This window comes from Semicossyphus pulcher, unplaced genomic scaffold (genome assembly GCF_022749685.1).
Source record: "Semicossyphus pulcher isolate SPU_LCO1_2020_fin unplaced genomic scaffold, fSemPul1.0.p SCAF_7, whole genome shotgun sequence".
In the NCBI taxonomy this organism is placed as follows: Eukaryota; Metazoa; Chordata; class Actinopteri; order Labriformes; family Labridae; genus Semicossyphus; species Semicossyphus pulcher.
Window position 1 is genome coordinate 5,245,039 of NW_027211748.1, and position 17,884 is coordinate 5,262,922.

Sequence of the window (17,884 nt, forward strand, 5' to 3'; positions counted from 1 at the left end):
ACAAGTACATCACAAGAGAAGGATTTATCTTTCTGTAACAATGCAGAATGCGGAAAAGGAAGTCTCGGCGGGAAGTCGTTTATCGCTTACCGCCCAGCACGTTCACCAGTGTGCCCAGAGGCTATATCGTCTCAGACTATAGCCGATGGGATCCGAGATTGACATGATTCTCAAACTGGGGGGCACAGAGCGACTGCAAGGGGGGAATTGGGGGCAAATTAAGTGGAAGCGATGTTGAGCAGATCTGAGGTAACAATAATATCATAACATAATTTTAATGACTTAAACAAACTAACTGAAGGTAAATTTGCTTCAGTTCTTGTACCTTTTGCACCTTGTTAATTGTAATAAATAGTTTCGGCCTCTGGTTTGGGAGCCGAGGAGGAAACATCTCTCCTAACAGTGGAGTTTTTGAAACCAAATTTTGTTATTCATCAATAAAATCATGGACTGGAGAGGGGGTGGGACTGGGCAACAACAGTAGTAGTCCCTTTTTAACAAGAATCATTCTTTTATGTAAATAAAGTTTAACTTGAATCTTTGTATTTGTAGTTTTCTGTGTTGTTAATGATAAAAAAGCTGTTGTTCTGGAGGGCATTAATTGTTTTCATCTCCACCTCGACCAGCTACAACATTAAAATGCTGTTTACACATCATTGCATCAATGCTTGTACTTACTTTTTATATATATTTTTGGGAGCATTTGCCGATAGGACAGTGGAGGCTGAGTGTAGGAGGGAGAGAGTGAGGTAGAGATGCACCAAAGGGTTGCGAGTCGGAGTCGAAAGCACGGCTGCTGCGTCGAGGACTTTGCCTCTGTACATGGGACGCCTGCTCCACCAACTGAGATAAACCAGCGTCCCCAATACTTTTACTTTTGATCCATTTTGCAAGTTTAATTTGAAATTCAAACAGAGATCTCTCATCTGAAGTTGAATATTCTGCATGTTGGTGTTGATACCTCCTTTTAAAACAAATTGGCAGAATTGAGGCTCTTTTTACTTTGTTGTTACATCAATGGAGGGATATTTAAATCCATGCTGGTGCTTTGACTTTAAAAACAGTCACCTTTCCAAGTCCAATTAGCTCACTCAGTAACTCAAAGGAATTGAAACCAAAGGGGATATTTTAAAAAACATGCTTGTAAATCTGCTGCGCTGCTGAATGAAACCTGCATCTCTGATCCCACTGAGACCAGCTCCCTCTGAGAGGAGTCTCACTGGGGAGTGGGCCACCTGGGTGATGTCATTACCTCCCATCTGAAACTGTCTGGGACTTTGCTGCAGTGGCAACAACACAGACTTCCAACACAAGAGTTTTCTTGTACACCGGCACAAACACAACAAAGAAAGCACAGCGCAGCAGATTTGCAGGAATCTTTGGCACAAAACCAGACAAAGTTTCTCCGATGGACATCGGGACATATCGCACACAAAGAGGCTGGCTGATGGCCAAAGCATGAGTGTGTTTAGGCTTTAGGCTCGCTTCTCCCTCTAGCTGTCCTCTGTTTAGTATGCTCTGCGAGGCGATGCCATCGGGGGAAACAGTCAGCCCATACACACAAACTGAGCGTACAGTAAACTGAATTTAACTCTCATTACTTTTAAACTCCCAGTCACACTGCAGGCCCCTGTGAGGCCGATGAGGGAGATGTGGGTATGATGAGATGTGCACAACCAGGCAGAAATGTTTGAGATCTATAAAACACAAACCTCAAACACGGCCAGAGCGTACGGGTGTCCCAGCCGCTCCGCAGACGACATGTGTGTCCTTCTGTGGGCTCCGTTCAGGTCCACACTGGCGATGAGGTGCAGCTTTGAATCCACCCAGTACAGACGCTTGTTGGCTACATCTGAGACACACACACACACACACACGCACACACACACACACACACACACACACACAGATAAGACTTTCCCAAGCTAAGTAGAAATTGATTGTCTTTGTGGTAAGCACTGATGCTCTCTGACCAGCAGATCCCTCCAGGTGGTATTGATTACATTTCAAAATGTCAGATTCTCACAAAGTTTTCTTCTTCAGGCACATTTAAGGACAATAAAAACTGCAAAAAAAGTGTCAAATATTGCTCTGTGTGTGACACGACGTCAGGACAAGAGGTGAAAAAAAGCTGTTAATTCTCACCCAGAGTGATTCCATTTGGCCATTCAATGTTATCAGCCACCAGCACCTGTCGGTCGACTCCATTCATCCCGGCCTTCTCTATCTTGGCCTGCGTGCCCCAGTCTGACCAGTACATGAAGCTGGATTGCACAAAGGAAGCACATTTATTGTTACATTATGGGCTGTTCATGCAGTGCTGCTGTGCTCAGCAGGAGATGTGACATTAAAGATCTAACAGCACACGAGTATTATTCTGTTTATAATGAGAGCGCTTCTGTTTCTTTTATCAGTTTATGATGCATTGAGTGTGTTGACGCTGTTGTGCAAACAGCCCCTGCTGTTCGGACTGTCGCATATATAACGCCCTGGTTATTTTGCATGCAGACATTTTGTCTGGAACTTTGCCATTCTTTGATAAAGTTGTGAGTCTCTGCGTAGATGCCGCGCTGTGTCTGCCTGCTGTCGCACAACAAAGAAGCTGCTACCAGACAGAAGGGATGTAACTTGATGCAACTTTTTTGAGGAGGCAGATCGCATTCTTCTATATCTTTATGAGGACTGAACAAATTTTTTTGCGACGGCAAGATGACAGAAGAGGTTACCTTTGAAATATACAGAATGTTGTAGACTAATCCTATAGAAGACTGACAAATCAGACAGGGGGATGTGGTTCTTCTCTGCAGACTGAGCCCTATAGCAGAGGTAATTCTGTCTCTGATTAGACGTCTGCAGATAGCAACTTTGTGATTTGTGAAAATGAGGTTTGATTTAGAGACAGAGACGAGAGATATTTCTGTAATAATAACAGAGCTACAGTATATAAATAAATCACATCAGAGACAGAGACAAAGAAATATGCTGCTGTAAGAGTGATCTGTGCAGGCTTTGGGAGCTGTCCGTTCAGCACCACAACACCAAAAACACAAAAGCCTCAATTGCCAACTGCTTGAATTTGAATTACAAGTACTTAGCTTTTCCCTGGAATTGTACTTTTTTGAGATTTTATCAAAGTCAGTAATTTTACTTTTTTACTTAAGTATGTTTTAAATGAAGTAAAGTAACTCGCTACATTTGTACATCCATCCATCACTGAGTAAAATATTTATCTACAGTATGGATATTGCGAGCAAGAAAGACAAACTGACTTGGAACAGACACCAATCAAATGCATTGCATCAAAAACAGGCCAATCAGATCAAAGTGTCATGCATCGCATCAAAAACCGCGTGTTTGATTTCCACTGAGTCCAGAGTGAAGAAGGAGAGCTGCAACGACTAACATAACGTGAGTGAACCATGATGAGCTCGGCCTATGTAACTGGGAAACACAGCTGTGGTCAAAAAAAGGGAGACGTTTTATAATGTTTGATGGGTTATGTTACGCGTTATGTGAGGCAGTCTGTGTTGGTAAAATATTAAGAGCTGATTTTACAAGGAACAGTCATTTTACCTTGCAGAACACGGGACTTGCTGGTCTACCTCTGCCACGTTACATGTTGTAACATGTTAGTTTGGAACCGAACTAGCCCCTTAAAACACCACACAATAACACAAACTAACCAATCGAGGCAGCGGTAGACCATCAACTCCTGTGTTCAGCATTCAGGTGGATTGAGCACAATAGAAGTAAATAATTGTAGGCAGTCTTATTATTTAGGAGAGGCTAAAAAATGCTTTATAAATTCAGTTCAGGTCACATGGACATCATTCTGTGAGAAAATGGCTGACACTGCAGACAAAGTGACGTGACGCGTCTGATTCTGAGCTAGAACCGGAGCCTGAGTGTGACCAGATCCCGCCTGCTGAGACACCCCGAGCTCCTCACCACAAAAGGTCCCGAACTGAGCCGACTGAACAAACACCAAGACGCACAGATCCCTTTTCCTCTTTTGAAGAGATTAGGGCGAGGGCAGGGTGCGAGATGGCACCATTCCAACAGTGCAGGTAGGCTGCCTGCGCATGGTTTTCACTGAGATGCACTCAAAACAGCGATAAGCGGTCTATTTCTTTAGTAAAAACTATACATTGTAAATAAGCGTGGCAAGTAATCCCAAAGTAATTGTTGTCATCGGTTTGGATATTGCTTACTGCCTCTGAACCTCACCAGTGAGTGTGTGAGAGAGAGAGAGAGAGAGAGCGCACGGGGGACAGTGGACTTTACCAATTCCACAACTTTTATAGTCCGACAAAAGGCGTGATTTTTTCCGCTTCAATTTCTTATTATTTTATTTACTCAAATACAAATGGTGACATTGATGATGACGGATGGAGAGACTTGAGCTCTGAGCGTAAAAAAGACCACAGGAGCAGTGCTTAGTGTCGTTCTTTTGTTAGACAAGCGTGATCATTTGCACCATATTTTTTGATCACTTCTTAGACATTAGCAAATGAAAATAGCACATTTTACATTTTATGATTTATAGCATCCCAGGTGCAGCCTGTTATCAGATCATCTATCTGGCTTTGTTTGTGGGGGCTGGGTCGCATGGTGTCCTTGCACACCTATAGAGATGTATAGTGATGACGTCATCAGCCCATTAACGAGAACAAAAGGATACAGACGCTCTCGAGTTGGCCGAAGTAGCACTGAAAAAGTGCTTGGCGGTTCTAGTGTGAAACACAGGATCTCACTCTTTGACAAAAGGTCCGTCTCTCGCCATTTTAACACCAACACGTCAACACACTTTGCAAACATTATAGCTTTGTTTGTGGGCATGTTGTTCTATTAATGTAAAGCCAGCTGCTTCAAAAATCTGTTTATTGTTCTTATCACCACTTATTTAAGTTTGTCGACAGCAACGTCCCTCTTCTTTGCCTCCTTACAGCCCATTGTGTCCTAATTTGAAGCAGTGAATTCAATTTAACGAGGCGGCTGTGCTCACTCACTTCATCAGTGTTGGTAAATACTCTGCTAAACGAGAAAAATGCAAACTTCTGCAGCCATGGCAGTGGTTTTTTAATAGGCTCAAAAGTGTTTAAAGCACCACATCCAAAAGCCGTAACTGTCTGACTTCAGTTTGAATGGTTATTGGGCGATATCACTTAACATTCACAGCAGAGAACCACACAGTCATCTCTATGTAAATGTTTATTACATTCAAAGACAGAGCTCATTTGGTATCACAGTAAGAGATCTGTGTGCTTGAGTTATGATTGGTGTGTGCGCCTCAGCTTCGACTCTGTGCTTGTTTATTTTGGTGCTTGTTTGTTTTCATCTAGGTTTTGATCACCAGAACAAAAAAGCTGCAGAGGCACACGCTGGCACAAATTCATAAAGCTTCCCAGATTAGGAGCAATCATCTAGGACAGAATTTGTAAAAAAAACTATTGAGTCAGGATCCTAAATGGGTCACCGGCTTGTTACTCTGCATTCCCAAACACAGCAACAAGACTACTCTTATGTTAATGATTAGACACGGTCCCAGGGAGGATTATGTTGATTCATTTCATGGGTCTCGGCTGAAATCAGTTTATCTGGGCGTCACTGACCATCATCTTCGATATCTTACACACAGCAAAGTAAATCTGTTTATCTGCCATCATATTCAAAGAGATCTAAATGCTAATGTTTGTTTCATGCTGACAAACTGTAAATTTCATGTTAATTTATAGCATGCAGTTTGGTAATTTGCATACTTTTTGAAATTAGAAATGAGCATTATAACGAGCAGAAGAGGTAACTGACCCTTCGCTAAGCCCCTCCCTTAAACGGCCACTGTCCAATCCTACGTTAGCAACCGTAACTAGGCTTTCAGCTTTCAGAACAAGGGAGTGCATATTGTATCTGCAATTCTGACAGCAAATATCCTTAAGGTTAAGAGGGGGGTGTCATATTTCTCTCTTTTCTGAAGCCAAAAACTCGAGAGGAGAGATGTCGGACGAGGACTGAAAATTATGGAAGACCTCATTCGCAGCTTAATCCACCGAAGATCAAAACTCCTTTGTTTGTTCCAAAGACGCTAACTAACTTGGCTAGGTTAGCATGTTAGCAAACAAAGACAGTTGAATGTTCATTAAAAGTTAGAGTCCTGTGACTCCTGTCACTGTTTCAGAGCTCTTCCTCAACAAGGAGAGCGGGCCAGCGACCGGCAAAATGTATGTAGCAGAAACACTGCCAGTGGTAACTCAGTTCACATCGACAGTAAAAACAAATAACTTTTGTCTTGTCCAGAGAACCATCTAGCAGGGCTTTGATGCTGAATTTGTCATTTAAAAGACCCTTTTCTTTATCCATTTCTGCTCACGGAGGTTTGTTTCTGCACCTTTTGCATTACCGCTGCATCGCTTCCTGATTTCTCAAACTACGGGGCGGGCGGAGGGTCATAGAACGTGTGTGCGTTGATATAATTAGTGGCGTTAAAGGGAATGTGCGTTAACACGTAAACTTTGACAGCCCTACTTAAAATAGAACAACATATTGACTTACCCTGCTGTGCAAGAACATTGTTGTTCCTGTATATGATTGTCCTTAACATGAATTGTAAAGCTGTTGGGTGGCTGAAGCTCGTGTTGGGACCGTCGGGCCTCGATTTTTATGTCCTCTTCATTTCAACACTTTGCTGACAAATTATATTCTGGATGTAACTTTCAAATGCGTGTTGTTGACCTTTCTGTCCTCTTCTCTCTGATATCTGGGAACTATTTTTCCAGAAATGTGCACATTTCCCTTGGAACATCTCTCACTGTTATAGTTATATGCTAGTGCGAAAGCTTGACAGGCGTAGCAATGGTAACCAAGGGGGACGGGACATAGCGAAGGGTCAATTGTTTAACGACTATAATAACTGATCCTGTCATTTGTTTCTTCAATATTGGGAATAACATAATGTGTTCCTTGTTTGTTGCCTGGTCCTGGTTTAAGTGCATTTTAACACACATACACAGGTACAGCAATCTTCTTACCCGTGGTGGGGGTCCAGCGCTATAGCCCGCGGCTCGCTCAGGTCCGTGTTGATGAGGACGCGTCTCTTGGTGGCGTCCACCGAGGCCACAGAGATGGATTTGTCGCCTGAGTCGGTCCAGTACAAGTTGTGTTGGAGCCAGTCCAGAGCCAAACCCACGGGGGTTTGCAGGAGAGAGTCCACCAGCGGTACCTGCTGGGAGGGGTCACTGGCCTCGTGGATGAAGGCGCTGTAGACGAGAGAGAGGGAGAGGGAGGGGGATACAGGGAGAAAATGGAAGTCATAATCTTCTTATTGCAAAATCGATCTAAAGTGGAGGGATGCTGGCCGCCTGGTGGGCTTTTATTTTGTAATAATGAGTCTGTAAACAATATTCTTCTTATTATAGGGCTCCATACTGAACAGATTTATGCTCAGAAAGTATTGACTCTCAGTGATTTCATTAGAAGCTGAAGCAGTACCAGTTAAAGCAGATCATTAGAAAGAGTTTCTATGACTAAAGTGACCAAATATTAAGACTTTTTTGTATCAATAACTTTGTAAATTGTGCGTGCACATACAGGTAAGGGACAGGACAAGTGAACAGCCTACATATTATGCAGCATCTCCACTGTGCTGTAGTGTGACTGCAGAGTGCAGAATGGGACTGGTGTGCGTGCTGTAGCCTTGGGCCATGCGCTGAGCAGGTTCATCCTGGGGTTAGCATCCTTCTGAGGTGGACCACTTATCAGAATAGACAAGGCCTAACTCGGAGGCTGCCCTGCTGGCTAATGATTTGCCCCGGCAGAGGTGTGAGGTGAGGGCTGGGCAGCTGTGCTCCCGAACAAGAATTTCAGTTTAAGTTTCCCCAGAGGTCTTTTTCTTTTAACGGCCGTCTTATAAAGGGAACAGAGTGCTCCAATTAGAGCTCACTCTGGGGAGAAAACGGAGAGGGATGACAATAGGAATTAATCTGGAATGATAGCAGGCCGGAGCTGTCAACTCAGACGGCTACATTTCAAAGAATCTAAACACTGAAAAAGAAGATGCTCAGAACAAGAAGTACATGTCAGGGAGCAGCGATATACGATTCGGCACGTTAAGTGTCTGAAATGTTAAATTTAATAGTTTAGTTAGTTTAAAATCAAATATTGTAAATTCTTGGTAACTGTAAACCAGCAGTTCATCCTTGAGATGAAGGCTACAGAAGTATTTTTTGTAGCCTTCTCAGTTATAATAGGAGAGCTCTGATTCTTTTTATTTCACATACACTGTATATTCATTCAAAAGTCATTTGAATTGCAGGCATCTTAGAGCTCCCTTGAGAGAGAGGGAGTTTTTCGCTGGTTATGAAACAGACTGAAATTCATTCTGATGACTCTACAAATCTACAAACGCAAACCAGACCATCAGCGACAACATTGATTATTTCTATATAGTTATTTTTGATGTCTGAAACTGCTGGCGGGGGGGGGTAGGTGTCAGACGAAGCGATGAACTGCTCGCTGCGTTTGTTTACATTTTCCAGGGCAAAAATCTAAAGTGAGTGATACATATGACTGTTAGAGAAAGCAGGATGAGATTTTCTGTTAAAATCACCACTTAAGCATGTACAGGACAAAATCAGCAAAGAGATAAGAGGCAAAGCTTTGTCCACAGGGGGCGCCAAAATCAACACGGAGTGAAAGTACCTCACAGGAGCTTTAAATATGTGAAGTCAGGTTTGTTTCTATAATGAAAGATCACGTTCCTGACCTGTGACACTGTTCTGAAATACAAATAACATAAAATTCTTCATCCTGGTTTACCTGTAGATTTTCCTGTGAAAGCGATCACACCAGAAGACGCGGTTGTTGGCAACATCCAGGTCTAGAGCCACTGCGTTCTTCTGAGTCGACACTACCTGGCTGTAGTCCCTCTTCACCAGGTCGATACGTCGGATCTCATGCCGGTTGGTGAACAGCAGGTAAGGGCTCTTCCCTGGACACAGAGCAGAAAAAGGTTATGCACTGCTTTTGAGAAGAGGAGCACAGAGGTAAACACAAGTCTCAACCTGGGGCCCAAGAATGGAGTTGTGTCTTGTTTATGCAATCAAACAGGAAAGGTTTGAAAGATAAACTTTCCACGTTGCAATCAAAAAATTTTTTTAATTAATAAATGAAACTGAGGATATTTTTTAGACTCAGAACGGTTAAAACAGTGAGGTAAACAGCCCTGTGACATATTGTGAAATAGGAGACGTTGTTGCGGCTTGGACCCAGAAACAGTTTAATGCCGAGGTGTGACGTCACCACTTAACAACCGGGTTGAACAGTGGATGTTTCCAAGCTGTCACTCTGATCGAGACTGGCCAATAGAGACATGTCTTACATCTTTCAGCCTAGGTCCCGTCCATGAGATTCAGCTAAACTGCAAGCAAAACTTTTGGATTTGCATTGAAACATTTTTTAACTGACAATCTCGAAGATTTCAGTTTCGTTCTCTTGTGCCCCACCTAATGGCGATATACAGTAATTGTGTTTGCTAAACTATTTTGTTTGATTGCATAATAAAGACACAAAATTATATCCACAAGTATGGGACTGATTTATGTCCAAGTGTTTCTGTTTTCTGACATGTTTATTTGAGTTATTAGATGCTGTAAAAATGATGATTGACAGCTCTGTTGACAAATCCGGCTCCTGCAGCCGATCTGTTCCAGGTTAGCAGAGTAGAGGAGGAACGGTGAGAGGAAACGTAACTAAAACAATCACTACAGTCATTAAAGTTCACATATCTGTGAACCTGTTCTGCTGTTAAACACGCCGACGTGCGGGATCTTTGCTGTTTATTCTCCCCAGTAACTTAAAGGAGCACTTGGCCCCTGGAAAAAGCCTCTTACAGTCAGAGCTGGTGTTCTCTGTAATCGATAGAAGCAATAATATTTGAAATTGGCGCCATAGCTGTGGAGAAAGTTGTATAAACAGCTCGTGGTTTTGCTTTCAAACCTATTCTGTTTGATTGAATAATAAAGACCCAAAATTATATCCATACCAAGTATGGGTGAATGTAGCCAGCAATAATGTATCATCAGAAAACGAAAAGCAATTGGGAAAATGGGCCAAAGCAGGATGAAAACATTGTTAGAGAGAGGAATGCATTATCGGTAAGTGGAGTCGGGATGTGCTTCAACAAGATGCAAGTCAAATAGGCTGTGACAGTTTGGTTAAGAGCCAGAGGAAGAGTCCAAGCCTGTATCTCCTATCAGAAAACTGCTCTCGTCCACAGATCTCCTATACAGCTCCGCTTATATGATTCATATTCAGCACGCAAAGTTAGATCAAATAAATCTAACCTTTAACAATTGGAATTAACTTCCAAACCCACTCTAAGCAAACACGGCCGAACTAATGGCTGCACTGGCAGGTGCGCATATAATTGAGCCTGAAACATACAACATTAGTCAGCTGTAAGGAAGAGAATAAAAGAAGATAACGATAACCCAGAGAGATTGTTTTTCTGCACAGCATCAAAAGTGTTTGTGTTGATCGTGATGGGAAAGGCTGCGTGTCAGAGAAAAGATGCAGGATTGCCTCCACAGTAATAACACTGACGCTTCACCAATGTGTCCTAAAGCACTGCAGCTTAATACGCTGCTACATATTTGTAACACCACAGTCGATACTCCTGATGTCATCTCTAACACAGATAAATAACACAACACAGCTCGTGTGTTACAGCTCAATATCCTCCTCTAACAAGAGCGCAGGACAATAATCCTTCATTAAAAACTGCTGAATAGTTTCTGTATTGATCAGCGTGTCTGTGTGTGCATCATTAAACTGTGCGCTCCTTCTTATCGTCTGCCTGCAAATATAGATCAGAGCTACCTTATCATCCAGCTGCACCTCTTTAAACAGCCAGCTGTCAGCTATCACACAGGCTGTGACACTTAACAGACACGAATGGGAGCTGAACAACACACGCGAAAAGACGAGCAGTGATTCACTCTGAGGGCTGATAAACAACCTTCAACACAGTGAAGTCACACTGATGTATTTTCCTTTTCTTAACCAGCTGATACAAAACAGGAAGCGTTACTTAGTTCCCTTAATGGACTCTGCTACTGCTTCAAGTTTAACAAAGCAGTACTGCCTTCTGTGTCTATTACAAGGGCAGTGATGGATTGTGGGTCTAACCTAGCAGCCGAATGTACCTTGTATTTGTCTCACTTGTGATTACATCTTCCTTCCCGCGCTTATATTTGATTTCATGAGCAGCAAAACCAGCTGCAAAGACACATCTACAGACAGATGGCTACTCTTTGAAGCTCTTCTAAGACAGAGCAGTGCTTTGAGCTAAATGCTAACATGCATGCTAAAAGGGACAGAGCTAACATGTTGAAGCTTAGTTATGGTTACAGTGATCACCATCTTATAACCCTTTCCCACCTAAATTTAGCTTCTTGACACAGGTTTTTCAGACCCGGGAAGACCCGCTTATAAATGCTGACTGTCTCTGTTCCCATTGCCAGTGAAGTATCCTCCTGTCTGTCTCTTTTCTGCTGCGTCACCGTCTGATGTCATAAATGCACCAGAAACAGGGTTAGTAAACAGTGAAGATGTTACGGTGGTTAGGTCTTTATTGTATCTATCACTCATTCAGTCTGTTTATTAAACTCGGCACAGACAAATCTGGAACGATGTTTGAGCGCTGCTCGGACGGAGACGGGCGGAATTTATAGCTGAGATGACGATGAGTCGCAGAAGTTACAGACAGAGCATAGCATCGCGACGGAAAGGGGGCGGAGATTAGTGTGTCAACACGGGTTTTGTGTTCCCATCAATGCCGATCGGAGCCGAGGTGATAATTACCCGGGTCTACTGCAGAGTCATTTGACCCGAGTCTGAATGCAGATTGTAACCTTTCCCACTAAGCAAAAAAGCCGGGTGTTAGCGAGTTTTTTGACCAGTGAGAAAGCGGCTTTAGTTAACCATCTTATCATGCTAAGAGGGTAATTAGCACTAACAAGAAACTGCAGCTATTTAACACAAGTATTAAATAAACTGAAATCCTGATGGTTGCCTTAGATAAGAAAGGACCACAGATTACAGCTGATTACAGTTTATCCTGAGGGGAACAGGACCATGTAATGGTAAACAGATGATAAATGGCTGCTCTTATACAGCACCTTTCTTGTCTTCTGACCACTAAAATTGCTTTCCGCTACAGCCACATTCACCCATTGACACACACATTTATTCACTGATGACAGAGGCTGCCATGCAACACACATTTACACTATGCTAACGGCAGCAATTTGGGGTTCAGTGTCTTGCTCAAGGACTCTCTGACATGCAGGCTACAGAAGTCTGCTTCTAATCTTCCAATGAGACAGACAACTTGCTCTACCAATGGACTGTATAAAAAGATGGACGTCATGACAGCTGCACTAAAGTGAAGCCAATACAGCTCTACTGGAGAAACGGCTAGAGGAGACGTAACTAAAACAGTCACAACAGTCATTGAAGTTTCCATATCTGTGAACGTCTGCTTCAGACCAACATAAGAGGCTGTTAAACACGCTGACGTGTGGGATCTTTGCCGTTATTTCCGGGTAACTTAAAGGAGCAGTTCTCCCCTGGAAAAAGCCTCTGTCAGTCAGAGCTGGTGTTCTCTGTAGTCAATAGAAGCAATAATATTTTTAATTGACGCCATAGCTGTGGAGAAAGTTGTACAAACAGCTTGTGGTTTCACCCATTCTACATTCCTACAGCACCCAGCATGCATTGCGCCCCTCCCTCTGAAAGGAACGGCCCAGCAAGAGACGCTGGAGTGAAATACGAAATACGTTTTCACTGCAGGCAAAAGCTCAGAGCTGTACAGAATCTGAAATATGACGAGAATATACCGGCAGATCGTCTAAAAATTCTTCAGGTCTGCAGTCTACATTTCAAACCTGACGATTTTGAACGAGACATGACATTGGAGGCGGGTGTCCTAGATTGAGGAAGTGTAGTTCAGCAAGATCCCTGGCCTCCGCCAGACGACGTGTTATATGTCGTCTGGTGGAGGTTTTCCAGGGCCCATTGGAGAAGCGGATAGCGTCCTCCAAAGGCACAGAGCCAAATTGTATTTTTTTTCCTACCATAATGGCGTTAGTTCCCTTTAATAGCATTATAGGACGTCACCAGCACAAGATAGCAGAGACCGTCACGGGGGATATTTTGGCTTTGATTTTGTACAATGATAGTACATGGAGACGTCCATCTATATACAGTCATTGGCTCTACCTCTGAGCCACACACGCAGACATGGTGTTTGAAAGTGTGTGATTTTATGGCCACCTGCTCTGGAGATGTTTCATTTAAAATCCCAAAAGGGAAACATGGTGGCACAAGAGGAAGATTACAATCATCCTATGGAAAGTATAGATGTCTGTACAAAATTTCACAGCAATCCATCAAATAGATGGAGAGATATATCCTGAAGCTGAGCCGCTAGCATGGCTAAAAATACCATCTTTGCTTTCAGCTTCAGAGCTTTGGAGGAGGACTGCAGTGGATATTTGCATATTGAATAAAAATCTACACAAAACGAGAAAGACAAAGCTACAATCACAAACACCGAGTCACATAAAGAGACACAAAGGTCTGGCTTCTCTCCTTAAGGTCGTGCACAGGCTCTGTTTTGTGCCTCTGTCATGTTACTGCATTAGCACATGCAGCTATTAGCACTGACATCACACTGTGTCCTTGTTTCATTTTGGGTGCATCACACCTATTTTTAGAGCCGTCCACTTGTGAGAAGGTCACCCAGGAAGCATTTTAATTAGACCCAAATCTGAACAAGAGGCTGAGCTGTGTTTTTATCATCATGTCTTTATGTTTTATTCCTCACAGATCTGGCAGGGAGAAGCCATGTGGGTGACAGATACGCTGACAGTGTGTGCCTGCAGGGGAGGTTTTATCACTCTGGCTAGCAACTGCAGCCCACCTTTGTCTTGTAACGTCTATATTGAGCTCTCTCCTTCTGACACTGCACGGTAATAGGATGGCAGCTGCAGCCAGTTATCTCTAGAGGCAGATGAGATATCCTCTCATTAATGGCTCGATTTCCCTTTTGACAGTCTGTGTCGTAGCATCATTGTTGTATGGTGCTCCTGCACATTGCCTCTTTTTCTCCCCTTTCCTTCCACTCCAAGCTAAAAGTGATAACAGTGCTGTTCAGGAGTGAGGGTTTCTAAAAACCAGCCATTACAATGACTGCATTTCCAGCCCCTGTGAAGGGGAAAATAGACCCCTGCTGGTTTTATGGGCTGTCACAGCAGTAACAGAAGTTTTCATTGCCTCAGAACCAGGCGGTGGAACGGCTGCATTCACCGCGATTTCCACTTTTGACGCGCGGCCAGACACTCAGCTCTCTCCTGGTCGTGATAAAGTGATGGCAAACACACTGGGCAGCCATGCACAGAGAAATACACAAGTGTAGACAGAGGCAGGGGGCAGATACAGTCCACACAAATATACAGAGCGCACAAAGTGAGTGCTGAGCTTTGATATCAGCTTAATGGAGGAAAATGAAATCACAACATTTCACAGCCGCTGAGACCAAATCAACAAATCTCATGGACTCTCGCTTCCTGCCAACGAAATAATAAACATTTTTGGGGGAAATGAAGCGTAAACACATAAACTGGCCCTCTGTGTAATCCTCATGCTAATAGCTTCTGGCTATAGTTGGAGGTCAGAGCAAATTAATTGGCCTCTTAGCAGTTCACTTTGTTCTCCAACAGAGTAACAACTGTTTTCAACGAGCCAAACGGGACACCAGATTAAACTTGTTGTAATGAGCCCGCACCGTGACTCAGCCAGGTACCCCCGAAGAGACGCCATACCTCATTATAAGTGTTCAGCATGGTTAAACACATCAGTCTTTCACTCATGGAGCCGTCTAATGGGACGGGGCAGATCTGGCCTGGGAGAAACACACCGGTTGTCTTGGTGATGCTGGAGTTTTTCAGCAATTATGTGAAGTACACGAGCGAGTGCAGAGCGGCGCTAAGAAGCTAACAGCAGAAAGATGTTTGTTATTATGAGATGAGATCTGAGAGGAAGTGTTTCGCTAATGAGGCGAAGCAACGTCTGAGGCAAAGTCTTGTTATCAATAGCACAACACGGCTTTTTAAACTTTCAGCGGAGGAACATTTATCTTGACAACGGAAAATGTTTAACGGAAACTATGCAGGTTAGAAAGTGCATTCAAATAAAGCGACAGGAGGAAGAACAGGATGTAGAATTTCAACCTCGACATAGAAACTCTTTAATAAAGTCCCACTGAGTGCAACACAAACAAACTAACAGTAACTACCTAAGTAACTACCTAATAACCCAAGTTATCAACATACCAGGGGATTATTTAGTGCCTTATGTCTACTAGAGAAAATACATTATAATTATGCATATAATACTTTATACTTATATATTATATTTGTATCTTAACAAGTAGTTTTTCTTGGATAATTCTTCAATAATTCAATCAATCAATCTATCAATATCTGAAGACACTTTACAAAGAGAGCAGGGCCAGACTGTGCTCTTAGTTTATGTTACTTAAAGAGAGACCCAACATGAATCCACCATGAGCAGTACTTTTGGCAACAGTGTCAAAACTTCCTTTTAACGGGCAGAGACCTCGAGCAGAACCAGACTCATGTTGAACAGACATCTGCCTCGACTGGGCCGAGATAGAGAGAGATGCAGGATAGAGACAGACAGCAACAACAACAGATAACACAAACTTACACTGTCAATAATAATGGTACAAATGTGTGGCAATAACAGCATAGTAATAATAAAAGACAGTTGAAGTCAACAGGTCTATTATTACCATTAGTAACTATAATAATGATTATATAAGTATGACTGATTATTTTAATTATAGCAGTTGTAGTTGAGCAGCTATAAGATTAAGATTACTAATTTAAATAATGATAATAAAAGTAAGACTGATCATTTTAGCAGTTGGAGTCAAGTTGGTCCACAGCAGCAGCTATTTTAATCTTTGATATTTGCAGCAATTTGATTGGATCGCCAGGTGAGATCCTTATTCAACAAAACAAAGATCAAAAGCAGGCCATACAGAGCTCAGACGACCTGTTCAGTTTGTCTGGCCAAATGAGCCAGTGTCAGGATGCCACAGCTTTCCTATTCGTCCTGCTGATTATTTCTTTTTGCCTGCATCCACTTTAATCTTCTTAAAGACCAGTGGTGTGATGTTACACAGTACTGTTACTTACTGTTACAGTAATTGTTTTCTGTGTATCTGTACTTTACTTTAGTTTTTATATTTCTGTCAACTTCAACTTTTACTCCTGAAGAATCTTCATGACTGTAAATAAAATCAGGAGAAATGTGGTGGCCTAATCATTTTAGTTTTTTTTTTGTTTTAACTGAAAATTTGGCTTGAAAAGAACAGAAACTGAGAGGTTGAAAACTGAGGGTGGCAGTAATGCAACATCGTGAATGCCAGCTGCCATAAAAACAGAGGGAAAAAAAGAAACAGGAGAAGAAGAAGCGAGGTAAATCAAGTGCAAACGTGCAACAGGGCATTTCGGCTGCGGTCACATGTCAGATGCAACCGAGTCGTGACTGAGTGAGTAGAATACCACTCAAATGTGTTGTGTCTGTATTATTCATTATTCTTTTTACATTTTTGTGCGTGATCTGATTTGTTATGTCTGTCCACACTGTTTTATCTGCTACTGTGTGTAAAGGTCGGCTCATGTTGTTTTAAATGTGCTCTACAAATAAAGATTTGATAGATGCATGATGGAGGCAGAGACAGCAACGGTAAAGCACAGTAAATATCAGATGCTTACTCGAGTAATATCGGAATAGCTTCCACCAAAGTCCTTTTCTCTACTTTTACTCAAGCATGGCTTTCAGGCACTTCATCAGTTTTCTGTTTTGGGTCTGTATCCTCTTGCTTGTGCATCCCACCAAACCCGCCAACTTTTAGGATTTTTCCTCTCATATGCTAGAAGACGAAAGTGAAACAGTAGCACCTTCAGGCAACACAAAGTCAGTGGGAGCGATGAATTGTTATCCTCTCTGGTGGGGGCAGGACTTAAATGCCATTGTCTCTATTGTCTGAAAAACCCACTACTGTTGATTACTGATTACTGTGACTCACCTTCTGCCTTACAGGTCTTTGTAACAGGGTCCATCTCGTATCCCTCATAGCATTCACATTTAAAATCCCCTTTGTAGTTGATGCAGATCTGGCTGCAGGCGTCGGGGTTCTCACACTCATCGATGTCTGCAGGGAGGAGGAGAGGGAAGTTATCAATCAAGGGAACGACAGACACAGACAGAGGATGACAAATTCATCCTCATGAGCTGCACAGGATAAGACCGGCAACTATATTACAACAAAGCAATCATTTCTGAGAGTATCAGCTGTAATGGATGAGTAAATATGTAGATTTGTGACTGTGAGTGCAGGAGAAACACACAGACACGCCGTGATTGGCATTCAATGGGAGGAAAGCAGACGACGGGGAGACAGGGCGTGTCCCTGTCGACTTCTCTGCTCTGCTTCCATCCAGCAGGCGTTTTGCTCGGGTGTGATTGGGAGACGTGAGTGTGAAAAGGATGTGGAGGGGAGCGAAGGACGGAGTGTATGTGTGTATATGTGTGAGAGAGAAGTATGACTGTGCTAGTTTCCCTGTGGGAGTGATAGGCTGGGCGCACTAAACAAAGACAGACAGCTAGAGAACAGAGAGCTGCCCAAAGCAATCCACCACACGGACTCACAATCACTCACACAATCAAACACACACTGCTTGTCGCTGGGTCAGCAGCCAGCCTGTCACTCCGCTCCTTTTTCCTAATTCATCTG

General features: G+C 42.8%; 1 protein-coding gene across 2 annotated transcripts in view; it reads right to left on the bottom strand.

The window, feature by feature from the left end:
- LOC138611329 (low-density lipoprotein receptor-related protein 8-like) overlaps positions 1–17,884 on the bottom strand; it is a 121,070-nt gene that overhangs the window by 17,852 nt on the left and 85,334 nt on the right. For both annotated transcript variants that reach the window (XM_069684375.1, XM_069684374.1), the window contains exons 9-13: positions 17,177–17,302; positions 8,812–8,983; positions 7,026–7,253; positions 2,146–2,264; positions 1,713–1,852 (exon numbers count right to left, since the gene is read on the bottom strand). In XM_069684375.1, the coding sequence (XP_069540476.1) occupies positions 1,713–1,852; positions 2,146–2,264; positions 7,026–7,253; positions 8,812–8,983; positions 17,177–17,302 (785 nt within the window). The remainder of the gene's footprint in view (positions 1–1,712; positions 1,853–2,145; positions 2,265–7,025; positions 7,254–8,811; positions 8,984–17,176; positions 17,303–17,884) is intronic.